The sequence below is a fragment of the Talpa europaea genome (genome assembly GCF_964194135.1).
Source record: "Talpa europaea genome assembly, chromosome: 9".
NCBI lineage: Eukaryota > Metazoa > Chordata > Mammalia > Eulipotyphla > Talpidae > Talpa > Talpa europaea.
This window is the reverse complement of record NC_140076.1, coordinates 115,904,447-115,931,309: the sequence shown is the minus strand read 5'-3', so window position 1 is coordinate 115,931,309 and position 26,863 is coordinate 115,904,447. Positions and strand designations below refer to the sequence as shown.

At 60.3% G+C, this 26,863-nt stretch overlaps 2 protein-coding genes across 2 annotated transcripts in view; one reads left to right on the top strand and one right to left on the bottom strand.

The window, feature by feature from the left end:
- The window catches only part of LARP1 (La ribonucleoprotein 1, translational regulator), a gene marked incomplete at both ends in the record, with an annotated part of 34,692 nt that extends 32,959 nt beyond the window's left edge, over nucleotides 1–1,733 (top strand). The window contains 3 exons of the mRNA XM_084243694.1: nucleotides 253–362; nucleotides 473–600; nucleotides 1,524–1,733. Of these exons, the coding sequence (XP_084099820.1) occupies nucleotides 253–362; nucleotides 473–600; nucleotides 1,524–1,733 (448 nt within the window). The remainder of the gene's footprint in view (nucleotides 1–252; nucleotides 363–472; nucleotides 601–1,523) is intronic.
- Nucleotides 1,734–5,711: 3,978 nt separating this feature from the next.
- FAXDC2 (fatty acid hydroxylase domain containing 2) lies at nucleotides 5,712–11,053 on the bottom strand (the record flags this gene model as incomplete). The annotated part of the gene is made up of 7 exons (XM_084242687.1): nucleotides 5,712–5,878; nucleotides 6,301–6,467; nucleotides 6,696–6,801; nucleotides 7,078–7,283; nucleotides 8,415–8,536; nucleotides 10,767–10,870; nucleotides 10,983–11,053. 7 exons carry the CDS (start codon nucleotides 11,051–11,053, stop codon nucleotides 5,722–5,724), a joined length of 933 nt encoding a protein of 310 aa, XP_084098813.1. The 3' UTR covers nucleotides 5,712–5,721.
- Nucleotides 11,054–26,863: the final 15,810 nt, after the last annotated feature.

Sequence of the window (26,863 nt, the reverse complement as noted above, 5' to 3'; positions counted from 1 at the left end):
CGGTGCCCTCGGGAGAGCTGCCAGGGGCTGGTGGGCTTTTTCTGCCAAGGGACAGACGGTACATCTCGGGCTCTGTGGGGCTGAAGTCTCCTGTGATCAGGGACCAGCCGGCTGGCCCTTGGCAAACGAGACACCCCCACAGGCTGCCGAGGCGGCCCAGCCAGAGCCCCTGGGGACACGTGTCCTCAGCCCTAGTGTCGTGGCTGCTGTGCGGCTTGCCAGGCCCCGCTCACCCGCCTCACGTCCCCCCAGGTACGGCCTGGAGTGCCTTTTTCGATACTACAGCTACGGCCTGGAGAAGAAGTTCCGGCTGGACATATTCGAGGACTTTCAGGAGGAGACGGTGAAGGACTATGAAGCTGGTGAGCAGAGCTGGCGCTCGGGGGCCTGGTGTGGCGAGCTGGGCCTCGGCCCCGGGGCAGTTCCACGGGAGGCTGCGTGTCACCTGCCGCCCACCCTTTTCTCCCCACAGGCCAGCTCTACGGGCTAGAGAAGTTCTGGGCCTTCTTGAAATACTCCAAAGCCAAAAATTTGGACATTGACCCCAAACTTCAAGAATACCTCGGCAAATTCCGACGTCTCGAAGACTTCCGAGTGGACGTGAGTGGAAGTCTCTGTCCTTTTCCCTGGGTTGTCCTGGAGCAAATGCTGGACCAGAGACGGGCACGCCTGGGTGCGGGGCCAGGGCCCAGTCCCTGGCACGCTTGGTCGTGACCCTTCGCTGCCGTGTCCTGACCTGGCCAGCGTGTTGACTAGGATGGGCACCTCTTCTGGGAGAGGCCAGTTCCAACCCAGAGGCCTGTAAGCTGGTGTCTTGGCACCTGACAGTAACACCCAGCAGCGACTCTGGCTCACTGCCCCAGGCATGCCGGGCCGTGGGGCGATGGCAGCAGAGGCGGTGCTGGTCCTGCACAGCCCAGTCGCCCCGGTGGCTCCGGTGCTGGCGTCTCACAGCAGCCTCCTCATTGTACCCTCAGAAGGCAGGGGGTGGACAGGGCTGTTTGCACGGCATCACTGCCCACCACGGCTGCCCTGTGCCACTCCAGCCTGCCAGCAGAAGCTGGGTTGACTCCACCACCTTTGGATGCTGCCCTGGGGGCGGTTCTGTGCTCGCATGGGGGCCTGTGGGGAAGGGGCTCTGCCTTGACTGCCGGGGAGAAGGCAGCTGTCCTCGAGGTGCTGGGAGCCAGGCTGCAGCAGCGCAGGGTCACTCAGCGCTGTCCAGCTCAGGGCCTGCAGGGCTGAGTCCATCCCAGGGAAGGCCTTTGTGCCAAATGCAGGCCGCACACCACCTGGTATCCCCTGAGAAGCGCACACCCCCCCAGTCCCATGGGGAGCAGGGGCTTGCAGGGGTTAGGGCTTGACAGGCCTGAGCAGACAGTCTGTGCCCCGTTGTCCTCACCTGTCAAGTGGGGGAGGGGTCTGCATCCCCACGAGGTGGGGCCTGCGGGGGCGGGGCGCGTGAACAAGCAGGATGTGGGGTGGGGAGTGCTCCTTACACCCTGTGTCCTCCTCTGTTGCAGCCCCCCATGGGTGAAGAAGGCAACCACAAGCGACACCCCGTGGCAGCAGGAGGTGGTGGCGGAGAGGGCCGAAAGCGGTGCCCCTCCCAGTCTTCTAGCCGGCCCGCCACCGTGGTCAGCCAGCCCCCCACGCCACCCGCCGGCCCGCCTGTCCGGGAAGATGCCAAATGGACAAGCCAGCACTCAGACACACAGACTTCGGGAAAGTGAAAAGCCCCTTAACCCGGGTCTTGGGGTGGGGGGAAGGGAGGGGGTGGGCAAGCGTCCGTGGGGGTGCCCGGCCCCAGGAGAGGGGGCAGACGAGGGCCGGCCTGGGGTCGTCAGGGAGGACCTTTGTGCTGAGTAGTGTGTGTGCACCGGCCGGGCTGCCAGAGGCCCCTGAGCAGGAGCGCCCGCCCCTCCTCTCCCTGACTCCTCCCACCCGGCCATCTTCTAAGGGGGAGGGGAAGAAGGGAGGTTTTTTATATATATATATACATATATATATATCAAGTTTTAAATTATTGATAGTACGTCTGGATTACCAAAATCACTCTGCAGTCCTGCCCGCCGCCGGCAGGCCGCCCCGGTCCCCACCCGTGGCCTCCTGCTCTCCCTCCAGCCAACTATGCAGCCCACAGAAGGCCCCGGGGTCCCATGGCCGCGCCCCCAGGCCCCAGGAACACCGGCCCCGGCCGTCGGGGCTCGCCATCACCACGTCCACCCGCCCCCTGCTGTCCCCACCGCGCCCTTCTGCCATCCGGGAGAAGGAAACCAAAGGATCTGAAAGGGGCTGGGGTCGCTTCCGCCTCGGCCCACTCCCCTCCCCGTGCCCCTGCGCCCACGCCCAGAGACGCTGCTCATCCCAGAAGACTATTGAGAGATGATTTATTTTATTTTTCTCTGACCTTTCCGTCCTTGAAAAAAAATGGAAAAACAAGCAAACAAAAAAAGGACAAAATCAACCAAAAAAAAGACCAAAAAAAAAAAAATCAGAAGACCACCCCCCCCCAACTCACAGGAAGTGATGTCGTTCCCTGCCCTTGGGGTTTTTTTGTTTTGTTCTTGAAAATAATATTTTTTTAAAAGTTGCCTTATTGTGGAGCGGGAATCTGAAACGCCCAAATGCCTGTCCTCCTCGCCGGAGTCACCTCACAGAGCGCCCACCGCTCTGGACACGGATCCCGTCGGGCCGGGCTCCTCCTCCACGAGCGCGTGGACAGCGCCCCCCGCTGGAGGCGGGCCCGCGCCTCGACGCCCCGCTGTGGCCCCAGGGCGGGCGAGCCTGGCTCGCGCCTTCGTGTCCTCTCTGTGCTCCGTCGCCTCGCGCCGGCCCGGTCCTGCCGCGACCCTTCCTCCTGCCCTGGGAGCCCCAAGGCCGCGTTGCTTCGGACTGTCAGAACGCGTCGGCCTGGACCGGGTGGCCTGTCCCAGCTGGACCGTGCCCTCCTCGGGCGGAGTGAACCCCTGGCCGCAGAGCCGTGGAAATGTTGCTCCAGGAGCGCTGTCCCCTGGGAACCGGCGCCATTCTCCCGGAGGGCTACTGGGGGGGCCCCCCTCTGCAAACCATCTCTGCTCACCCACCCCTGCCTGGGAGCAAGGGCTGAGGGGCGTGGGCGCCGGGACCTGCCCGCCGCAGCCGCAGCAGGAAGGTATATGTGGACATAGAGTGTACCTGCTTCCTCTCCGGCCCGACGCTCAGTTGGGCTGTGAGCGACGCCGACGTGGCTGGAGGCTGCTGGCCTCCCAGGCCAGGGCGGTGACAGGACCGACTGCGCAGACTGGGCTGTGTCGGGTGCACATGGCGAGTGTCCCCCCGGGGGCTTTGGGCTGTGTCACCTGCTTCCTCTGCTGGGCCAAAGACCCCGGGGAGACGGGCTCCCGTGGCAGGGCACCCCTCGTTCCCCAGCTCCTTGTGGCTCCGGCTGGCACCTCGCCTTGTCCGCTGCCTCCTGTGCTCAGGGTGCAGGACGCCCCTCGGCTCTCCGCGCACCAGTGTCCGGGACCCACGATGAGCGTCCGCTCTGCCCTGCCAGGGGCCTGATCCTCTGAGCATCTGCTGTCTCCTGCGTCACGCCAGGCCCTGGACCGACCCCTCCCCGCACCCCACCCCCTCCTCTGTCGGGTGGCTCAGCCCTGTACTGTATCAGCACCGCAGAAACCTCAGCGTGGGGCTCCGCTGGGCTCGGCACGGCAGGCGGGACGTGTGGGGAAGGCAGGCTGTTACCCAGAGTTTGCTCCAGGCCGGGGGCTCCATCCTCCCCCAGATTCTTCCCACAGACACCCTAGAAAGAGGAGGCCCTTTGGGGTGGGGAGGCGAGGACTTCATCTCAACATAGGTGGGGGGTGGGGGGGGCTTTTTTCTTTCTTTTTTTGTAACATGTTAGGAGTTGATGTTGCAAAGAGTAGTTTACATCTTCACTTTCTGAAGACACTTGAATTTAGGACCGATGTATCTGTGACGAGCATGCCAGGAGGGCCGGCCCGGCGCTGCCACTCCCACCCCCTCGGGGCGAGATCTGAAACACAAAGCAGCGGCCTGCCCCTCTGCTCCTGCCATCGGGGCCGGCCCACCCCGCCTGGACCCTGGGTTCAGATCAGGGGTGCTGAGCCCCCATGTCCAAGTTGTTACGTTTTGTTTTGTTCCATTGTAGCTCTTTTTTCCCTTTCCTGATTGATTTTGCAAAAGAAAGCTGCTCTGAAGGCCCTGGACGTGGGGGACGGGGCGCAGGGGCCAGCTGGGGAGAGGGGTGTCTGCCAAAGGCCTGGTAGAGCGGTCTGGATCATCTGGTGCCCTCCGAGTGGGACCCCGGTTATCTGCTGCGTGGGGTCCCAGGACCCGCCCACCCCCCTCCGCCTCGGGGATGGTGCAGGCAGAGGAGACCAAAACCCACGGCCCATTTCTCACGGGAGAGGAAGACCCGTCATCTGGCTTTGCGGAGAAGGTTCCACCTGACGCTCATAGTGCATTCTCTACCATGTGCTAGGATATCACATTCAAAAGGACAGAAAAGAAATGTAAAATACTTGAATGAGCTTGTATTATAACATTAATATTATTGAGAGTACCTGCTTTTCAGCCTGAAGTGATTCATTCATTATTCTAGTCCTGCTTTTAGTCCTTTGTAATTTGTGGTAATTATGCTTTTCTTTTTAATACAAAAAAATGTATAAAAATAAAAACTTGAAAAGGCAAAGTGCCGGCCTCCGTCCGGGGTACCGCTGCTGGGCGTGGCGGGCGGAGCTGGGGGCTCAGCTTCGGCAGCGCCGGCCTCCCGGTGAGCCCACGCAGGTCCGGGGCTCCCCCACCCGCCTCGAGTCACGTCCACTCCCGTTCTGGGCTGCATCGCGGCGGCTCTGGCCGACACCGTGGCTGGCGACCCCAGGCGGGGGCCTGGGCAGGATTGAGTGGGAAGGGACCTGGGTGGGCTGCCGGGCCCTGGCCACAGCCTTGTGTGTCCCTTGGACAGGAGGGGGGCGCGGCCTCTGCCCACCAGCGCCCGAGCAGCCCTGCGGGAGTGTGTTCCAGGGTCGCACGCTGCCTTCGTGCAGAGGCTGCCGCCATCCCAGTGCCCACCCCACCCCCGGGCCGGGAGAGTGGGGGCAGCTGACAAGGGGCACTGCTGTCACGACCCGGCATGGCGGGGAGAGAACAGGCGGCTGCAGTCGGGGGAGACAGCTTTATTCCCACCTCGCTCCTTTGGCTGTTACTGGGAATGGGGAGGCCACGGCCTCAAGTCTCCCTCGTTCGCCCCCAGGTTTGCTGCACGAGCGCACGGGCCCCGCCCAGCCAGAGGCCTGCATGACCGCCCCGTCCCCGTCCCCGAGTCCAGTGCTGAGACGGAAGGCCGAGCGCGGGAGGCGGCATCCCCCTTCCTGCTCGCCCCTGCTCCCCGCCCGAGGATGCAGGCGGGCCTCCCCCGGTGTGTGCTGGGAGCAGGTCTGGCCCACGCTCCAGGCTGGGAGTTACGCTCAGGCCAGAGCGGGGCCGCAGGGTGCCTGGCCAGCCCCACGGCCCATCGCGGGGTGGAGGAATCCTCCGTGGCAGCCGTGCCCTGGGTGTTGAGTGCGTCGTGAAGCGCTCGCAGAAACGTGACGTGACAGAAGAGACGGAATGTTAAGGAAGTGACCCAAGTACGTGAGGGAATGTGGGACCTGGTGAGGTGGCCTTGGGGACACCTCAGGCATGCGCAGGACGGCCAGGCAGGCATAGGCCCTCTTAGTGCATTTTTTTGGGGGTGTCAGGGATGCTCTCTGAAAGTGGGGTGAAGCCCAGCAGGAGAGTGTGTCTCTCGTAGGCCTTGGTCTGCTTGAAGACCGTGTCGGTCCCGTGGAGGTGGTCCAGCACCCCCAGCACCCCGTAGCACTGGTTGAACCTGGAGGGCGAGAGGCGTGGTCCCTCTGTGGGTGTTGCCCCGTCACGGGTCAGGGCCCCTCCAGACGCTCCGCCTGGTCCTCCCGTGAGCCCCGCGTGGCATGCGGCCCCACCCATGCCAGAGCTCAGCTGGCTCGGGGCTGGGCCCCCATGCCAGGACCCCCGGGACACACTAAGACACAGCTCTCCAGGCCCTGCTCCCCACTGCTGTGACGCCTGCGCCGGGGTGAGGCCCGGGAGTCTGCGCCGAGAAGCGGGGCGCGCCGCTCTCCTGAGGGGACACGCGCCCCAGCTCTCGCAGGCTCCAGCACGGAGTGTGGCGGAAGCCCCCAGGTGCCAGCCCCCCGGGGGTCCGGGCCCAGCAAGGCCAGGACCTCCCCGGTGAGGACCCCGCACCCACATGGCCTGCGGGCCGGGCCTTACTTGAGGTGGTGGTAGTCGTGGAACTCGGGCGAGGGCAGGAAGGGCAGGTGGTAGCCGCAGTGGGAGATGGTGGTGATGATGAGGGCCAGGGAGAGCCACACGGTGAGGGAGGACAGGTGGGAGCCCATCAGCAGGGGCCCCGCCAGCACCGGCACCATGTTGGAGGCCTGCAAGGGGAGGGAGCTCAGGCAGGGGCCGGGCGGGGGCGGGGGCGCCCCTCCGTCTCTTCCTGAGTGGACGGCCACCAGCTGCAGGGTGGAGTCGGGGTGCTGGGGGATGTGGCCGGCGAGCTGACTCGAGGGCAGCGCAGCCCGGCAGGCGTGAGGTCAGCAGAGCGGCCGCTGTCCCGCAGGGAGCAGGACCGGCTGGTCGGGGAAGCCGGTGGCCCCACTCACCACGTGCTCGATGGGGTGGGCGTAGAGCGCCACCACGCCGATGGGGGCCGTCCACTCGTGGTGCTTCTTGTGGATCTTCTTGTAGAGCGCCGGGTGGTGGAGGAAGCTGGGGAACAGGCAGTGGTCAGCGCTCCGCCCCCGCCCCCCAGACCTTGAGAAGCCGAGGGGGCGCGGGGCGGAAGGCCGGGGCCAGCACCAGGTGACTGGCCCCGCTCCCGCCCCCCAGCCCCTCCCTCTGCCTCGGCTCCTTCAGCTGCGCAACAGGGAGGAGGCCCGGGAAGCCCCTGCGAGGGACATGGGACTCGCCCCTCGGGCAGGACAGCGGGGCGGGCAGCAGGACGGCCACCCACGCTGCCCAGGGCGCGCCCGCGCCGGCGCTCACCGGTGTGAGTAGTAGAACATCACCTCCTCCACCAGCGTGAAGAGCGCCAGCTCCAGCAGGAACCAGTGGAAGGTGGGCAGCTCGCGGCGGCAGGGGTTCTGCCACCGCTTGATGACGGGGTACAGGGCCACCATCATGGGCAGCGAGATGCCGAACTGGTTGAAGAGCACCGTGCGGAGGGACTGGCGGAGCTTCACGGGGTCCACCTGCCAGGGCAGGGGGCAGTGAGCTGCGGTCCCCACCTTCCAGGAGCGCGGGGGGGCGCTGGCCACAGCCCCCACCCCCACCCCGGCCCCGGGAGCCCTCAGGGAACCTCCCTCTGGGCGGCCTTCTCGGGTCTCCCCGGCCTGCACCACACCGTGGCCTCCCACCCTCTCCCCTGCCAGGCGCTCGTCCCCAGGCTGCCCAGAGTGGAGCCGGCGCTGTCGCCTCTGCACTGCACAGAGGCCGAGGGCCCCAGGCCCGTGGGCGCAGAGGGCCGCCTCGGGCTACTCACACCCCCTGGGCCCAGCTCTGCTGCGCCCTGACTGCGGCGGGGCTGGCGCTGGGCGGAGCCTGGGGCTGGCAGCACAGCCCTGGCAGCAGGAGCTTGTGGGAGCAACTACCTGCTCCCAGCCCTGCGAGCTCAGGGCCCCCCGCCCCGGCTTCTGTCTGAACCCCCAAGGAGCGGCAGACTGGCCTGAGGGTGAGGGTGCCGTGCAGCTGTGGGGCCTGCAGAGGAGACGCTGGGCCTGGGGCGCCCCTGAGCCAGGCGCAGCTGTGTCTCCTGGGTCTGGGGTGCTATTTCTCAACCTTCCCCTGCTTTCTGGGTGCCAGGCTAGGGCAGAGCACCCTGAGAGCTGAGCTGATTCACCCCAACACCCGGGCGGACAATTAAAAGATGATGGTCTGGTCTGGGAAGGACCGGGACGAGACTGGGTGGAGCTGGGAGGAGCCCGGCTTCAGAGGCAGCTTCTCCCTGGTGTGTAACGCCAGGCCCTGCAGACAGGGCGCCCGGCCGAGCCGGGCGGGAGCTGGCCTGCTCTCCCTGCTGGGGCGGCGGGGGCCTCAGCCGGCCCCCCTGGTGGATCACGGACAAATGAAGGTGAGTGTGGTAAGTGGGGGAGCGCCTGCCCCAACGGCCCCCGTGTCATGCTTCGGTCATCTGCTCCACGAGCCCCTGCATCCCGGGACTCGGCCTCTGCGGGCGTCCACGGCACGTGGCCCACAGTGTCCAGCAGTCAGGACATCCGCTCTGCGTGGGGGACCCCGTTCCCGCTCTCTAGCGCCCCGCTCGGGGACCAGCTTGCTCAGCCGAAGCTCCTGGGCCAGGGCGGGCCTTGGCGGGCGGCACTCACGGGCTCATTCTTGCCCTGCTGAATCCGGTAGCGGGAGATGCAGTGAGGCTTCCCAGTCATGTCCACCACCAGCAGCAGCCCGTTGAAGGCCCAGAAGAGCAGGGCGGGCACCTGGGTGGCACCTGCGTGGAGAGAGGCGCATCAGGGCCGTGTCACCCCTGGGACTGCGCTGGACGCCCGCTAATGGGACGAGCAACACGGCGGGGGTGCGGGAGGCCGCAGTCTGCTTGCCCGGCCTGGCTGGTGCTGGGGCCAGGGTGCCCTGGGCCCTGGGGTGCCCAGGAACCTGGACAGGTCACTCAGGAATGTCTTCGCTGTCTTAGTTGTTAGCGTGGGACGGGGACCTCTCAGGTCCTCAGGGACAGAACAAGTCGCACAGCACGTCAGAGGCGCCACGGCCGCCGGCGGGCTTGGGAGGCTGTCAGTGGCCGCCATCCTCGCTGAGCCCTGAGGGCGGGAGAGGCGAGGGTCGTGTTTGGGGCATTATTTTCCTCGAGCACCGGACAAGGCGCCGTGGGGACTGGTCCTGCGCTCGCTGCGGACTGAGCAGCTGGACCACGGCCCCTCCGGGGGCTGGAATCGAAGGCCCCACCCGTGTCACCCCCCGCCGGCTAGCAGGACTCCCGCGGCTGAGAAACCTGTCTGTCTCCTTACACTCACCCTCCCCCGGCTTTTGTGAAAGCTGGAACTCTGTTTCCTCAGGACACCAAGAGCAGGGAGGCCCGCAGGCCTGGCCGGACATTCAGCTCCCGCGGGGCACCCGTGTCAGCACCCACAGCGCCCTCCCGTGGGGGCGTGGCCGGCACCCACATCTCCACGCTGCAGCCTGGTGTGACAGTGCTGGCCGGGGCGTCAAATCCAGATGGGCTTGGGGCACACCCGCTGCCCATGCAGCCCTCAGAGTGCCCTGCTCTCCCTCGGAGCCAGTGCCCCGGGTGTGGCCGCCGCCGGCAGCTGGGCACGGGCCTCACAAGTTACCCAGCTGGCTCACCGTGTCCTTTGCTCCCCTCCGCTGCATTCACTATTCCAAGGGGCAAGGACGCGTGCGTCCCCTGTGCCCTGTGTCCCTCCTCCATGCCCTTCCTGCTCCGTCAGCCACCACACCTGTGCCAGCTGGTTCCTGCAAAGCATGTGGCTGGCGCTGCGGGGACACAGGGTGGGCGCAAGCCCCCAGGGGGCAGGCACAATCCAAAGTGAAGAACAGTCAGAGAGACCGGAAGAAGGAGTAGCAGGAACACGCATAGGTTCGTGGGCATAAATGCCGGTCATGGCTTTTAAAAAGCTCATGGACTGTTCCGGCAGCTTCGATGTCCGCGCGTCGGCAGCGGGGCTCAATGACACGCTTCCACCCCAGGACTAGGCCGAGCACCCGCAGACCGCAAGGAACCCTTTGCCGGCTGACGCGGACAGGCACTCACAATCTCGTACTGAGAAAACGAGCTGCTGAAGCAGAGCTGGGGTCAGGAGTGCCCCAGAGAGCCAGGGCCCCCCAACTTACACCAGGGTCTCGTGGGCTGTGGGATAGGGGGCGATTTTCACCTTCTTTCTGCTGCTTTGAACTGTGAAAACCCCAAGAGCTGACCTGGAACTTTCTCCGGCTCTGCCACTGACAACTGCAGCTATCTTATCTCCCCGCTATTTGCTGATGGCAGGGGCACCCCGGCAGAATGCGAGCGCCCTCCCCCACACCGTCCACGCCCCTGCAGCCCGCATCGTGCCTCCCCGTGGCCGAACGGCCCCAGGCGGGTCTGCCACCGGCCTGGCTCATGCTGGAGCCCAGTCACCGGGACACAGAGCTCTGGCTTCGGGACAACCGACCCACCTCCCCTTCCAGGCGGTGCGACCTCGTTTATCGGTGGGTTGAGCAGACACTTGACCTGGGCTATCTCTATCTCCCCCACACACTTAGCTTAACACAGGGCAACCTCTGTGACCACGGCCCGAGGACTGCGTGTGAGTTGGGGCATCCCCGCGTGGGCAGTGCTGGGGGGCTGGTGTTGCCGGGGTTGTGCCTCCCACCAGGCCAGGTCTAGCCGTTCGCTGTCGGCAAATATTTATTGACTGACCCGCTGGATGTCAAGCCCTGAGAGCTGGAGAGGGACAGGCCTGGCCTCTTGCACTTGGGGGCCTGACCGCTGGCTCGGGCACTGCTGCTCTGCCTTCTCCTAGACACCCGGAGACTGCCCTCCCAGGCCGGCCACGGGCTCAGCGCACCCGGACATGGTCAGAGTCCTGGCCTTGAAGTCCTCACTTCTGAGGCTGATGAGCTGGGAATTCCCAAAGCGGAGGACACAGCGGGGAAGCACCCGCCTGCTGGCGGCCCCCACCCATGTGCTGGCGCCAGTCCCTCACCTATAAAGTAGAGAATCCACTCTCTGCCTTCGAACGTGGTCAGCAGGCTCTCCCACTGGGTCTGCCAAAATTGGCCAGAAGCACCCCAGAATCTCTGCAGATGCCTTGGAAGAGAAACCATTCCGGTGTCCGGTGAGTCTGGCGGGTGGACAGCTGCTCGGCTGTCCGTGCGGCCCCAGACCACCCCCCACACCCCAGGTCGAGAGTTTGACTCACCATGTGACCGAGTTCCAGAAGGCCACCAGCAGGAGCAGGCCGGAGCCCAGGATGAAGGCCGTCCTCCTCATGGAGCCCCAGATGTGTCCCTCCTGGCGAGGACAGAGAGGGTCAGGCCCGGCGCCCCAGCCCCAGTGCAGCTCAGTCAGAGGCCGGCGCGCCCCGCCTCGCCCCTGCAAATCTGCCGGCTCCTGCCAGGCCTGTGGGAGGCTCTTCCTTATCAAGGGCGCCCGGGCTGAGTCTGGGTGTGTTTATGAAAATGAGAGCTCGAGGGGGCAGGAAGAACTGACCTGACCCTAGAGAACCAGCCGGCGTGTTCCCACCTGAGCCGGCGCCTTCCGCGGCCAGGGCCGTCTCGGTTCTTCTTGCTGGAAGAGGCGCCCCATGACCTGTGCGCAGGAACCACTGGGCGCTTTTAAAGCTCCCCAAGCACAGGCTCCTCCCAACCCAGTGACACAAGAGTTTCTGGGGTGGGGCCCCGGGCCTCTGTGTTTTTAAAGCTCCCAAGCTAATTGCCCTGGTAGGCAGCTGAGCCGCACGGCAGGCGGCTGAGGAGAGGGCACCGGTACGTGGCCTGCTGCCTGGCCAGTGTCCTCCTGCCCTTGAAGGCGGGCAGCAGCCCCCCACAGGACAGTGACGGGATGGGGCAGGCCCGGGTCCCGGCACAGCGCGGGCACTCTTCCCAGAGCTGGGGGCAGAGATGCCAATGGCAGGCCCCGTGCTGGAGAGGCCAAGCCGCTGGGCTTCCAGGTGTGGGCCAGCCACGCTGCACGGCCTCCCGGCCAGGGGGAGGCCCAGCCGTGGACTGACCGGCCTGGCCTGGGGGGACCTGGGGGCCAGGCCTTTGAGATTGGGAGGCGAGGACTGTTATGATGGGCCCAGTAAACGCATCCGCACGGAACCGCTGCTTCTCAGCTCGCCCTGTCCCGCTTTTGACCAAAAGACCAAAAAGAAATTAGTCTGTTTCCACGGCCGGGGGCGGTTTGGAAGATGCTTGTCAGGGTCCTGAGCTCTAAACTGCGTCTACCTCTCTGTCCCTCTCTGTGTCCCTCCCTGCCCCCGCACCCTGCCCCGCTGGACAGGCCGTACCAATCAGATGAACGTGCTATTCTATCCAGGCCGGTCAAAGGTCACCCACATTCTGGCTGGGGTGCTCTGCCATGTCTCTCAGGCTGCTCCCCTTCCCTGGGCTCAGAGGTCCTTTTCCCGAACTTCCCCCACTCACTGGGAGCTTTCATTTCCCTCTAATCAAAGCAGGCCGAGCCGAATCAGACCCTCAGTGCAGTTCAGGGACGGGAGTTCTGCCTGCTCCAGCGGCCCAGGCAGGCCAAAGCCCAGGACAAAGTTCTCTGTGAAGTGCGGGGCCAGGAAACTACCTGGGCCAAGACCGACCATCCCGGCCCGTTCCCTTCAGCGCCTCTACGTAAAGGGACCCCTGCATGAAGGGTGCTTCCGCAGCTGGGCCACGCTGGGGCAGTACCATAGCCTGTGGACAGGGCCCTGGTCCTGAGGCGCCTGGCCTGGCGTGACCCTGCCCAGACCCCCAGGCGGGCCCCAGGACTTTGGGGGGGGCGGTGGCGCCAGCCATGAATATGCAGGACACAGGCTTCTGGTGGGAGGGCCTGCTCATGCCCCAGGGTGGGGCCGTGGGAGGGGGGCGGGGGGGCCAGCTCACCTGCTGTGGCTTGTCCTCCTTGTCCTCCCCGAGTTGGCTGACAGCTGCTCCCTTCATCTAGAACAGAAAGCACCGTGAGTCAGGCCAGGAGCAGGAGACAGGCGTGGTGCACGGCTGCACCAGCATCCCAGGAGGATGCGCGGGCCCCACGGGGCGCACCAGCCAGGGGCTGGGCTGAGCATCCAAAGAGGAACCTCCGGGGAGGCTACTTGTGAGAGTGGGCAGGGGCCACCCACTCCGGTCTCAGTCACGAGGACCCCTAACTCTGCGCCCTGAGCACCCATGGCCCGAGCTGCGAGGCCTGCAGGACCGAGCCGGCGACAGTGACCACAAGGGGTGGGCAGGAAGGCGCGGGGGCAGCTGGCCTGGGTGGCCGAGTACTGAGACGCCAGGGCCCCTCACACCGAGAACGAGGAGCCCCTGTGAATACCAACCCCACCTTGATATCAGACTCGGTGTTTGTCTCCAGAGAAGATGAGCAGAGAAAGAACTCGGGGGCGATGACAGTCACGGTTTGCAGGTGACGTGGCGGTTTCCCTGGGAAATCCAGACGCCGCCGCAGAGCTCCCAGAGCTGTGCAAGACTAGCGTTGAGGGGCCTCCCCAGTGGCGCAGCGGGTTGAGCGCTGCGCTGTGAAGCTGCCCGCAGCCGGTTCAACTCCCGGCCGGCCAGGGAGATCCCCACATGGCGCGGCAGACCTCTCCTGGCTCGCCCGCTGCTCCCCTCAGCAGTGTATTTCGTCAGTCTGCCTGTTCTGCTCCCCACTCTGTCTCTGGTGAATCCTCTCACCCTCCCGCGCATCTGGCCTGTACCCCGGTTCTTTATGCATAAATAAACAAATCTTTAAAAAAAAATCCTATTGATAGATAATTCACGTGTCACCCACTAAATGTGCACGTTTCTATCACTTCTAGGGGCTCCACAGGGTAGGCTCCAGAGTGCTTTCACTCAGGGGATACTTTCACGGTGCCAGAGAGCGCCCGCTGCAGCCACCTCTTCCCCCCACCCAGCCCCAATCCGGACCCAGGCAACCTTCACCCCCCGCCCGCTGGTGGATTGGCTTGTTCTGGACACTCCCCGGGGCCTGACGCCTCCTCTAGCTGAGGCCCCGGCAGGAAGGGACCCTCAGCTGGACCCACCACGAACACCGGCCACATCGAGGCACAGAGGCTGCTCGCAGTGCGGGTTTGTGCGGACCCAGAGGATTCACCAAATAATAGTGTGGTCCACTCACCGTCCTGGCTGACCAGAGCTGGGCCCGGACCCTCAAGGTGGGTGAGGGCCCCACAGGCCCTGGGAGGGCTCTGGTTGGGCAGGGCCATTTCCGGTCTGACAGTTTGCTGCCCGGGGCCCAAAGCGGCCACCGTGGGGCTCGGGCTTGGCTGGAAGCCATAGGTGTCTCGTGACAAGGTCCAGACGTCACAGGGCCAGGCTGGCCTCTGAGGATGTGGGAATTTGTTGTGCTTCTTGGCACTTGGTTGCGTGACCTCCGGATTCTGCTGTTGTTATTTTGGGCCAAACGTGGGTCCGTGGCGTGGAGCCTGAGTAGGGACTCCCAAGACGCTGCCCTACCCGGGCAGCGCGGCTGGCGGGGACCTCTGTGCTGGCGGCCGTGGACACCACCAGAGCAGCTGGTAGTTGATCTTTAAATCCCGCGGTGTGCACGTGGGCAAAGGTGGGGGCTACAGAGTCGACCGCCCACCAGGCTGCGCAGGGTGAGCAGGGCCACTGAGGGCAGCAGTGCAGACCCAGCCGCTCCACGCGGGAGGACAGAGGCAGGGAGCCTCCCGCCAGCCACCCAAGAAGAGACCAAAGCTGCCAGAAGACCCCAAAACCGCCAGCGGAACCCCGCTAAGTCAGCAGCTGGTGCTGGGAGATCACACTCAGGAATGGGGCCCGGATCCTGGTATCCAGGCGGTGTGTTTTCTGGTTACCCCCCTTCATCCGATGACCTGTTTGAGCCACTGAAGTTTACTTTCACGCCACCCCCTATGGCTGGGTGTCAGGCCGGGGCCAGCCGGCCCAGTGTCCTTGGAGGCCTGTCCTTAAGGCTCTGCCGAAGATGTGTCTGTTGACCGGCTCGCCTCTCTGCAGAGGCTCGGGCTGGAAACCGGCTGCCGGGTATCTGAGCGGCAGAGCAGGTCGTGATGGGGCAGGAGGCCAGGGGCCAAGCCCCGCACCCCGCCCAGTGGGGAGCAGCGGCTTCTCCCCACCAGGCTGCAGACCTCTCTGGCCTCCTACCCATGTGTGTATGTTGTGCCAGTTCTGTTCTCGGCTTGAAAGTCTCTCAAGAGAACTTTGCAGCTTAGCTGCGCTCAGGATGCCTACGCTTCTTGGGGCTATCAAAGTGCATTCGGTGACGCATCAAGGCCGCCAGCCCTGAAATCCACCAAGTGTTCTGGCACGTTTAGCCTCATCCGAGCGCCGTCCAAGCCGCTGGGCGTGACCGGAGCCGTGTCATCTGTCTCAGTCCCAGGCCTTCTGGCCCATGGTTCAGCAGCTATGAGAGCGTTTTCACCTTTCACTTTGTTCATCTGCAGTGAGAGGGTTTCCTTTTGCCTCCCTCCTTTGGAGACTGATGTAGCCTCTTCAACACACACTTTCTGGAGGAGACACACAGATGCCAGCAGGAAACACCTCCTTGATGAAACGGCAAATGGCGTCTGCACCAGTGCGGGGCAGGAACTCCGGCTGCGTTCCCTCCCCGGCCGGGAGCCAGTCCCAGCGGCTCCCAGACCACCGGGATAACAGCTTGTCTTCAAGGAAGCTAAAGTGGTTTTTGGTTTGTTTTTTAAACTTCCAGGATGCTGGGGCCTCCCTGGTGGTGCAAGGGATGAAGCATCAGCACCATGAAGCAATCCTCAGCCGCGACAGCAGGAGTTCAATCCCTGGCCGGGGAGGTGACCCACACGGCAGCAGCAGACCTCTCCTGCCGCGCCAGCTGCTCCCCTCAGCAGTGTACTTCAGTCAGTCTGCCTGTTCTGCTCCCCACTCTGTCTCTGGGGAATCCTATCACTCCCCCCCCCCACCCCGCACCCTCTACCTCTGGCCTGGACATCAGTTCTACATTTAAAAAAAAAAAAAAAAGAAATGGTTTACTTTCTCATGAAATGCAAATAAAACACCCAAACAAACGAGGCAATCCAGTTGTCTCCTGCCCTGGCCCTTTTTGTTTTAGCTGCCAGTAAGGGCAGAGTTAAATGTAATGCTGAGCTACGGGGCACAAGTAAACACCCCCCTACAGAGGATGGAGGGTTCGTTTCAGTCTACCCAGTAAAGCACATGATGTAGCCTCGAAAGGAATAAGGCAGTTGAGTGAGGGTCTCCAGGTATTAGGTGGAAAATACCATGTGTGGACCATGTACACTTGTGCAGATGTATGCACCTGTGCCTGCACGCAGCTGTGCCTGTGTGTGCATATGTGCCTGTGTGTGTATCTGTGCCTGCGTGCATCTGTGCCTGTGTGCACCTGTGCCTATGTGTTCACCTGCACATGTGCAACTGTGCCCATGTGTACCTGCACCTGTGTGTACACCTGTGCCTACGTGCGTCTGTGCCTACGTGCGTCTGTGCCTATGTGTTCACCTGAACCTGCATGTGCACCTGTGCCCGTGTGCACCTGCACCTGCGTGCGCACATGTGCCTGTGTGCACCTGCGCCTGCATGTGCACCTGCTCCTGAGTGTGCAGGCTGTGCATGTGCACACAGACCACCAGACCTCAGAAGAATACCAGCTGAGACACCAGTTGCCACGCTGGCTTCTGGTGAGAGGAGCGGGCAGCTAGGGGACAGGGTAGAAGGAAGGCCATCCTCTTACCCTGTGCCCTGTTCAGGCTTTTGAATTTTGAAATATGCACATATTTTACCTAGTTAGAAAACCACAGAAGCATCAACATTTCTTTACACAGACTCAGTGCGCAAACATGGGCACCCTGTTCTTAAAGACGCCAGCGCGGTCAGCTCCCTCTCTGCTCTGATCAGTTTCCCTTCGCTCCACATCACATTCCTTGTCACTCCTGGCAGCCTCCTGGAGGCCTCGGGGCTGCCTGCTCTGCCGGTGTGCCCACGTCCCCCTCTCTCAGGGGTAGAAATTCCCATGCCACCCCCACTCGTCGAGGTGGCTCTGATTACAGCCGCTGCTGGTGTCTCCCTTTTGTAGGGACTTTTCCCCAGAAACAAAGCAAGAGCAGAGACACACTAGGCTCTTTCCTCTGTGGCTCGCCCCGCCCCACGCGCCGGCGCGGCGGCAGGTGTCTGGCGGGTGTCCAGCGTGGCCCTCATCGGGGGTATTCGAGGGGCTCCTCCGCACACACCCTTTTATTGGAAGTATCACAAACTCATTTGAGATGAAGACTGTTTATGAAGTGTAAGTAAACAGAACCAGATATTAACAGTAAACAAAAACCAGAGAGACCAAGGCCAGGGCCAGACTTTGACCCAAAGGCAGCGGCCCTGGCCGAGCGCAGCAGGCGGGGTGCCCTCTGTGCCCACTGTGGAGAGTACCTGCTGCTGAGGTGGAGCGATTGGGGCTGATAGAGGCCAACCTTGGGCCCGTGGCTCCACGTAAACCTTCTGGCCAAAGGGAAGAAGCCACTTATCTGTGGGAGATGGGTCAGCCTTATCTGCTGGCATCTGATTTCATTAGAAGTGACCCTAATCACCGAATCGACCATTTATTCTTTGGCTAAGCCAACATGCCCAGTGCTATCTCCAGAGACAGTCATCGAGCCAGCCGGCTCCTCGCCTCCCGCCACCTCACTCTGCTGACTATTTCACACCCAAGCAGCTCCTTGTCAGCCTGTCTCCCGCCTGCAGACTCAGCAGCACGGGCCGGCAGGCAGGGCCCCGCCCAAAGAGTTCCCTCCGCCTTGTTTGCCGGTGTCCTGCTCAAACTGGGGGTTCTGGCAAGCAAGACCGAAGACCACAGCCATCAAGGATCTCATGGGTGGAGGTGCTGTCACCCCACATTTCTGCTGGGCTCCCCCTCCGACTTGCTCTCTCTGCTTTTGGCAAGAAGCAGCAGAAGCAGAGAAGGGTCCTTGCACAGCCACTTCATGCAGAACTTGAATCCAGTGCTCGTTCTATCGGCTGAGTCTGCAAAGCAGAGACTGTGCCGGTGTGGAAGAGCGGCCGGAGGGCCGGAAGGGACCCAGGACTTGGGGTCAGTCATAGCCTTGAAGGATGGGGTTGACATTGTGGGGGGCATGGGAGTGTTGAGTACCAAAGGGAAAACAGCATGTCTTCTCTAAAATATTAATCATTCTTTCGGGCCTCCCTGGTGGCGCAGGGGTTGAGTCTCAGCACTATCAAGCTACCACCAGCCACTGCAGCACGAGTTCCATCCCTGGCCAGGGAGCTACCCACATGCCACAGACCTCTCCTGACTCGCCCGCTGCTCCCCTCAGCAGTGGATTTCAGCGGATCCGCCTGTTCTGCTCCCCACAGAAGCTCTGGCCTACACCCCAGCTCTTGTATGCGTAAATAAATAAATCTTTAAAAAATACATTAATCATTCTTTCAAAAATCTCTTACTGTGTGCCGGGGTCGATGCTATACCTGGGGTCACCAGGGTGCAGGAGGCATGCCTCTGGCCCTCTTTAATAAAGCGACACTGTACAACCTTGATTTTGCAAACGAGAAAGTTAATGGGGGGTATGAAATAGCCCCAGGAAGCAGACACACCAGGGAAGAGGAAGAGATGAAATGCACTAGAAGGAAATAGCCTGATGCTTAATAACAACGAGTAGGGTCCCCTTCGAGGGAAGGGGGTGCAGGTTGTGGGATAATCCAAACAGATGCTTTTTGGTGTGGGGTTATTTTGGAAGTGGATGATTTCCCCTCCCCAGTTTTCACGGCAGGACCCCCACTGTAGTAATGACAGCGAGGCTAGAGTTATGCCAGACCCCAAGACTCCACTCCTGGGAAATCTGCAGCCTGATTTCTCTAGAGTCTGGACTCCTGAATAATTCCACAGGGTGGACGAACTTTCCACGTTCATAGGTGTGAGGTCCACGGGGAATGTGCACTGTTTCTTAGTGAACATAAAATCATTAGGGTCATTTCCTTTTAGGAAAACCCTGAAGCTCTCCTGTGCTGCCGGGTCTCTTCCTGTCTCAGCGAAGGAACCAGGCCTAGAATGTTGAAGTGACTCGCTCCAAACTCCACGCAGATGCTGGAAAAATCCAGGCTTCTTGACACTGCCTGGTGCAAGAAGCAGAGCTCCTACTGGGGCGGGGGACTCCTGAATGCAGGGGGGAGTCCCAGCCCCAGCCCCGGAAGGTTGCTCTACCTGGGAAGTGCAGTCCTCGGCCCCACTCACGGGGGTCCTGAGCTGTCATTGCCAGAGCCAAGTGGGCTCCGAGGAGCTGCTGAGACCAAGGTGGGTTGACAGGTGAGGCAGGTGAAGAAGGAAAAAGGCTCAACTCAGACAGAACGGGGTCCCTCGGACAGCTGGAGCCTTGGCCCCTCCCTCCTCCCTGCTTTCCCAGGAGGCTACCAGCCCTCGAAACTTTCAGAGGTTACAGCCCAGGACTTCCTGCCCCAGGCCACAGCCGGCCTGCCCTGTCCACCTTGAGGCCCTTGGCACTGCCAGTGGCCAGGAGTGTCTGTGGAATAAACGCCAGGGAGGGGGACAGCGAGGAGCCTTCCCTTGCGCTGTGAGAACGCGTTGGGGACGTGCCGGCCTCTGCCTTGCACTGGCCACTTCTCTCTCCTCGGCCAGGAGCTGGAGCCCAGAGCATCTTTGTTCACTGCCCAGCCCAGACAGCTGGCTGGGAGGACACGAGACAGCAGCAGCCCCCCGTCTGCTTCCTTTCTAGCTGGCCCCCAAACCAGGGTGCTGCTGTGTGGGCACCCTGAAAACCACTCCAGCTCTATCCGGGAACCTTTGTGGGAACCACCAGCCTCAGGCACCGCTGAAGCTGCAGTCCGAGCTGCTCAGTCCCAAGGCGGCAGCTGGACAGCTTGGCTACGGCTGGGCAGCACCTGGCTCACGCGCCTATTTCGGGTCTTTACAACCTTTTTTTTTTTAAAAAAAAAAAAAAAAGATTTATTTATTTATGCATACAAGAGCTGGGGTGGGTACAGGCCAGAGATGCGGGAGGTGGGAGGATTCACCAGAGACAGAGCGGGGAGCAGAACAGGCAGACTGACTGAAATCCACTGCTGAGGGGAGCAGCGGGGAGACAGGAGGGGTCTGCTGCATCCTGTGGGTCAGTTCCCTGGCTGGGGATTGAACTCATGCTGCAGTGGAGGCGAGAGCTTGACAGCGCTGAGACTTAACCCCTGCGCCACCAGGGAGGTCGGGCCTTTACAGCTCTGAGACCGCTGTCATGGCTTCTGTCATTGCAGGGCCCGGGCAGGCTGGGGGACAAGCCCTCACTGCGGGGCTTCCTGACGGTCTCTCCTGGCTGGGTTTTCTTCTCTCGGGTTCAGAATTCCTCCTGCTCCCCCGCACTTTTGCAGCCAACTCTGGCGGCTGAATTACCTGTCTGCATTACCCGCCTGTTGCCAGGACAGCGAGACAGCACAAGAGAGACGTCTGGGGCAGACTCAGGCAGGGAACACAGCCCCTGTGGGAGATGCTTGGGGAACTCTGCCCCTCGGCCAATGTCCCAGGCCGTCCCGGAGGCCGACCTCCTGAGAGCCAGGCCCAGAGCCCGGGGTGGGGCACTGGGGAGAAGAGGGTACTTTGCCCCTTTAAGTGAACTTGGCCCGTCCTGACCCTGGCGGGCAGCTCCCTCCCCGCACCTGCTCACCTCTGCAGAGGACACTTTCCCAGCCCCTCCGAGGTGGTCACAGCCCGCTCTTTCTCTCCTCCAGCCGCTGCCCGCTGCCTGCTGCCTGGTGGCTGCAGAGTCCTGGCCGCCTGTTGCCTGTGCTGCCGCCTCACCCAGCCGCCTGTTGTTATTGGGGTGGGTGGGGAGCTGGCCTTGGGGATCGTGTTACGGGGCAGCCGAGTGGCTGGGCCAGGCACGTGATCACACAAGTTTGGGTCTGTGTGCGCTGGAGACAGAACCTCCTTCTTGCAAAGGAAATCCCCTTAAAGCTCAGAGGAAGCGCGCCTGAGCTTCTGGCCGGAGCCCAGAGAGCGCCCCAGGCCAGATGGGAAAACGCTTGTTTCCCTTTTAAAAAAATTACATCTTCGTCAATTTAAGCAAATCTGATTGTCCCGAAGGAGGCAGGCGCAGGCGGGAGGCGCAGGCCCAGATCAGGGAGGCGTCGGCGGGGCGGGCCCCCAGGGGGGGCCACCCAGGACCTTTCCCCTGTTTTCTGGCTCCTGTTACCCCAGAGCAGGCAAGGGTCGGGGGAGCCACAGAGCTTGGCTGGCAAGTCTGGGTGCAGGGAGGAGACGCTGGGGAGGGGGTGTGTGTGATGGAAACAGGTGAAATGAAGATACAGGGCGCGAGACACCAAATAGCGAGCGCTCTTGAAGAAAAGCTGAGTTTGATTTTTAAATTTCTAAAGAGCATTTCGAATTGATGATCAGTACATCTGATAAAAAAGTAACAGCAGGGCCAAAGTGTGCACTGTGGCAGCCTCCTTCGCTCCACCCCAGCCTCCGATGACACAGTTTATCAGTCACCTTGCCCTGGCCGCCCAGCTCGGTAAACACTCAAGGCTGGCTTGCAATTAATTACTCTCCGGGCAACAGCTTCGTGCTCTTCCTGCTGTCTTCCAGAGGCGCCCTGGAATAACCTCCCTGAGCTCCAAGTCCATTTTCTAGAAAGTTGAGGTGAACCAAACCAGCGCAGTTGAACTAAATGATGTCACCTGTGGACAGTCTCCCATGTCATTTTACTTAGAGTTGAAGTTTCCAGGAACCTATTGCAGGCATTTAAGTGATTACAGACTTTTTTTTTTTGGCAATGACTCAGTTTCTTTTCTTTTTCTCTTTTTTTTAAAGATTTACTTATTTAGGGCCTCCCCGGTGGCGCAGCGGTTGAGCGCTGGGTTACGAAGCTGCCCGCAGCCTCCGCAGCGCTGGTTCAATCCCCGGCTGCTCCCCGGCCACCAGAGGAGGGTCCCACATGGCGCGCAGACCTCTCCTGCCGCCCGCTGCTCCCCTCAGCAGTGTCCTTCGGTCCTTCTGCCTGCTCTGCTCCCCGCTCTGGCTCTGGTGGATTCTCTCACCCTCCCCCGCTTCTGACTGTACCCAGTGCTTGTATAAATAAATAAATAAATCTTAAAAAAAAAAAAAGGAAAGAGAAGCAAGTCTAGCTAATCACATTTAAAAAAAAGATTTACTTATTTATTTATACAAGCACTGGGTACAGTCAGAAGCACGGGAGGGTGAGAGAATTCACCAGAGCCAGAGGGGAGAGCAGAGCAGGCAGACTGATGAAGTACACTGCCCAGGGGAGCAGCGGGCGTGGCAGGAGAGGTCTGCGTGCCACCCTCACCTGGCGGCTGGGGATTGAACTGGTACTGCAGAGGCTGCAGGCAGCTTCGCAACCCAGGGCTCAACTGCTGCACCACCAGGGGATGCTTCAGTTTATTTTCTTAACCTCACCCCAGATTGCAGCTATGGATAGTGTGTGCTCTCCCGGCCGGTCCAGTCTGTTCAAAGCACCCATCGAACTTGGGGACCGGCCCCGGAAGGCCCCCCTCCTCTGGTAACTCTGCTGTGTGCTCAGCCTTTCTCGTTCCTGGTACCCCAGCCTCACGCGGTTGCGCTGAGCCCTCCGCCGGAACGGCCTTTCGGTCCCCTGTGCTGCTGCTGCTCTTGCTGGCCCTTTCACCTCCTGTGGGCAACTGTCCCTGGAATGGCCGGTAACTGTTTTCTGTAATTATTTCACACAGGGGCTTCCTTCTCCCCACACTAGCAACCCGACACATAGTAGGTGCTCAGTATAGCTCTGCCGCTGGGCACACCTCACGCAGAGGAACCTGGGGGGGGGGAGTTTGTCCCTGTCCGTGGGGATCTGGTTCTTCTCCTCCCCTCCCCCCTTCCCCTCCCCCCTTCCCCTTCCTCCTCCCAGCTCATTGCTGGGCTTTCTTGTCCTGTCAAGGTTGGGGAAGACGCCCCATCCTGGCTGATGGCCTTTAAAGGACGTGCTCTGGAGGAGGGGCTGGGCTCCACCTGAGCACTGCCCCCCAGGTGTGCAACCACAGGCCCTCCCCGCCAGTGCCAGTCTCAGTTTCCCCAGGGGAGTGACTTGGGTTGTGGGTCCCTGAAGCCCCTCCAAGTTGGCAAACAGATGTTCGAGAAGTGCAAAAGAAGATGCTCTATGGTTGTCCTAGAAAAAGTCAGAGGAGAGGGGTCTGTCACAGGCACCCACAGGAAGGAGGCAAGTGAGAGAGAGGGAGAAGAGCCGGCTTTAGAACCCACTGGCAGGCCTCCCTGGTGGCGCCAGGGGCTAAGCACCGCACTATGAAGCAATCCGCAGCGTCTGCAGCACGAGTTCCATCCCCGGCCATCCAGGGAGCACCCCACACAATGAAGCAGACCTCTCCTCACACTCTTGCTGCTCCCCTCAGCAGTGTATTTCAGCCAGTCTGCCTGTTCTGTTCTGTTCCCCACTCTGTCTCTGGTGAATCCTCTCACCCCCCCACACCTCTGGCCTGTGCCCAGCTCTGGTATGCATAAATAAATAAATCTTTAAAAAAAAATAGAACCCACTGGAGACTCCCAGAGGACAGCTCTGACTCTTGTCTATCTTGTGTGCCCCCTGCGCGCTCCACTGGCTTCTGTTCCTGTTTGCCAAGAGCTGCAGGGGCAGCGATCCACTTGCTTCTCGGTAAAGGACGGAGGATTCGGCCAGCAGCTGCGAACTTTCACACTAACAATCATGGAAAGGATGTAGCAGCAACTGAGTCTCCATGAGAACCACCTGGTAACGTTGCCTGATATTTGGCAACCTGTCTGGCTCTTGGGAAAAGCTCTTGAGTGTCATTCAAGTTTTCAAAAATATTTGCAGATTTATAAAAGTCCGTTTTTATTCCCTGTCCGCAGAAGTCAGAGTTACCTTGACACCTGTAAACAGGATTCGTGTTCCTGCGAGGACACCCTCGGGGTCTCCCCACACAATGTGAAGCGAGGACAGTTTCAAGGCCCAGGCCTCACTCTCCTGGCCTCTGCTTTCTTCCCAGCGTCATCTTGAGCCCCTCTGTTGTGCTCAGTCCCAAGCGTGCAAAATTCCTTTCTTTCTGTCTGAACGCGCTGCTCTGGTGGGTCCTGATCCTCTCCCCTCTGCCGCCTTCCCAAAGAGGTTTTCTTTTTTTTTAATTTAAATTTTATTTTTATATTCCCCATACAATTACAACTCCCTTATTTTGACCCCAATCCCTCCTTTCCCCACCCCCCACCCCCCATTGAGTGTCTCTGGTTCATAGTTGTTTGTTGATTTTGATATTTTCTTTCTTATAGTTAGTCTTTTTCCTGGTCCCTTATTTAGGTTTTCTAGATTCCTGCTATGAGTGAGACCATCCGGTATTTTTCTTTTTCTTTCTGGCTTATTTCGCTGAGCATGATCCCTTCCAGCGCCATCCATGTTGCTGCAAACTGCGTGTGTTTATCTTTTTGGATGGCTGAGTAATATTCCATGGTGTATATGGACCACATCTTCTTGATCCAGTCATCTATTTTTGGGCATTTGGGCTGTTTCCAAAGCTTAGCTATTGTAAACAGTGCTGCTATAAACATAGGGGTGCAGGTGCCCTTTGGAATGGATGTTTCTGTGTCCTTTGGGTAAATACCTAAGAGTGGAATTGCTGGATCCTATGGAAGCTCTATGTTTAGTAGGTCCAGAAATCTCCACACAGCTCTCCATAGTGGTTGGACCAGTTTGCACTCCCACCAGCAGTGCAGGAGAGTTCCTTTTTCTCCACACCCTCGCCAACATTTGTTGTTGCTAGTTTTTTTTTTAATATGTACCATTCTCACTGGTGTGAGATGGTATCTCACGGTAGTTTTGATTTGCATTTCCCTGATGACAAGTGATGTTGAACATTTTTTCATATGCCTGTTGGCCATTTGCATTTCCTCTTCAGAGAAGTTTCTTTTTAGCTCTTCTGCCCATTTTTGACTGGACCATTTACTTTGTTTTTGTTGAGTCTCTTCACCTCTTTGTAGATTTTTGTGATCAGTCCTTTATCATTAGTGTTGTGTGCAAAAATGTTCTCCCAGTCGGTGGGGTTTCTCTTTGTTTTTGTTATTGTCTCGAAGAGGTTTTCTTTAACTCCTTTTTTTTTTTTTAAAGATTTATTTATGCATATAAGAACTGAGGTGTAAGCCAGAGGTGCGGGGGGTGAGAGGAGTCCCCAGGGAGAGTGGGGAGCAGAACAGGCAGATCCACTGAAACACACTGCTGAGGGGAGCAGCGGGGAGGCGGGAGAGGGGTGCTGTGCCCTGTGGGTAGCTCCTTGGCCAGCAGCTGGAATCAAACTTGTGCTGCAGTGGCTGGTGATAGCTTGATAGCACTGTCTTTAGCCCCTGCGCCACCAGGGAGGCCCCCTTCTTTGGTTCTTTGACCTCTAAGTAGTTCCCTCTGTCTCACCCCCACACCATCCAATTTTTCTTGGTCACTTTGTCCCACATTTCCTTCACGCTAGCTGTGTTGACAATTTCTCACTACCTTTCACTTCTGACTTGTTTGAACAAGCAAGAAAGTCTTCTCTACTTGGGCGGCTTGTTTGCCTGTCTTATTGGCAGTTGCTGGCCCCAGAGTTACGCTCTGAAAGCAGGGAGCCGGGGCTGGGTCACGCCAGGCATCCTGGGCCCTGCCCTCGCTCATGGGTTACAAGCAACGCCGACAGCAGCCCAGGCCCCTGTTGGGCTGGGGATCAGGAAGCTTCAGCCCTGCGTGACCTTAAGTCATTTCATTCCTTCCTGTGAATTTGGGGGACCACATTAGTCAGAACATCTTTGTGTCCCCCACCTCACCCTCGCCTTTGGAAAGTTGAAAATCTGTGATTATTATCCGTAGGTTTTTTTTTTTAAAGATTTGTTTATTTAAACAAGCACTGGGTACAGTCAGAAGCGCGGGAGAGTGAGAGGATTCACCAGAGCCAGAGTGGGGAGCAGAACAGGCAGACTGATGAAGTACACTGCTGAGGGGAGCAGCGGGCGCGGCAGAAGAGGTCTGTGCACCATGTGGGACCCTCTCCTGTGGCCGGGGATCGAACCAGCGCTGCAGAGGCTGCGGGCAGCTTCACAGCCCAGCACTTAACCACTGCGCCACCAGGGGAGGCCCTATCTGTAGGTTTTTGAAATGTTATTTTTGTTGACCCCAGGGAAGAAGGAAATGCAAGGAAAACCAATGAGATACAATGAATAGATCTGAGATCTGTTTTTGGATTAAAAAAAAATGAGGGGGTCTCTCGGGTGGTGGCACAGGGGTTAAAGTCAGTGCAATCAAGCTATTGACAGCCACTGCAGCATGAGTTCGATCCCCGGCCAGGGAGCTGATCGACAGGACGCAGCAGACCTCTCTGGTCTCCCTGCTGCTCCCCTCAGCAGAGTGTTTCAGTGGATCCACCTGTTCTGCTCCCCACTCTGTCTCTGGTGAATCCTCTCACCCCCTCACCCGCACCTTTGGCCTGCACCCCAGTTCTTGTACACATAAATAAAATAAATATTTTTTTTTAATGTTGCCATTTACAGGAAAATGGAAGGACGCCTGAGGGAGTGACATGCAGGAGACCAAGGCAGATGCCCAAGACAAACACTGGACGTGCACATGGCGAGTGAGTGAATGGAGTAAAATACTTACAAAAACTAGTGGGTGCTAATAAATGGAGTGAAGCTTCTGAGGTTGCGCGGGAGGAGGGAGCAAGGGCCGGGGGATGGACGCCATGGTGGTGGGGAAAAGAATCCTGTCAGATTTACTGGGCACAGCAGACAGGCTGGGCTGGCCAGGCCGCTCCGTGGGGTCTCCAGGAGACCCATTTTGCAAGCAGTTCTCCAGTTTGAACCTGCACCCTTCCAGCCGAGGGTGCGCACGCCTGTGAAAAGCTGACCTCACTGGAGTCACCTTAAAATCAGGCCAGGAAGGCTGAGGCAAAGCAAACCATGTCGCCTGCATCCACCTGGGCTGGGTCCCAGCCACCCGCATTCCAAGAAGCCGCTGGAACGAGAAAAGCCTGTCTGGAAGGACATTTAAAGAGACCTTTACCTGGTGACCCTCCACCTGAGCATGACCTCGCCCTGCAGGGCCTGCCCCCCCACTTGTTTTGTTTCCTTCCCCCTGTCAGCCCCCTCCCCAGC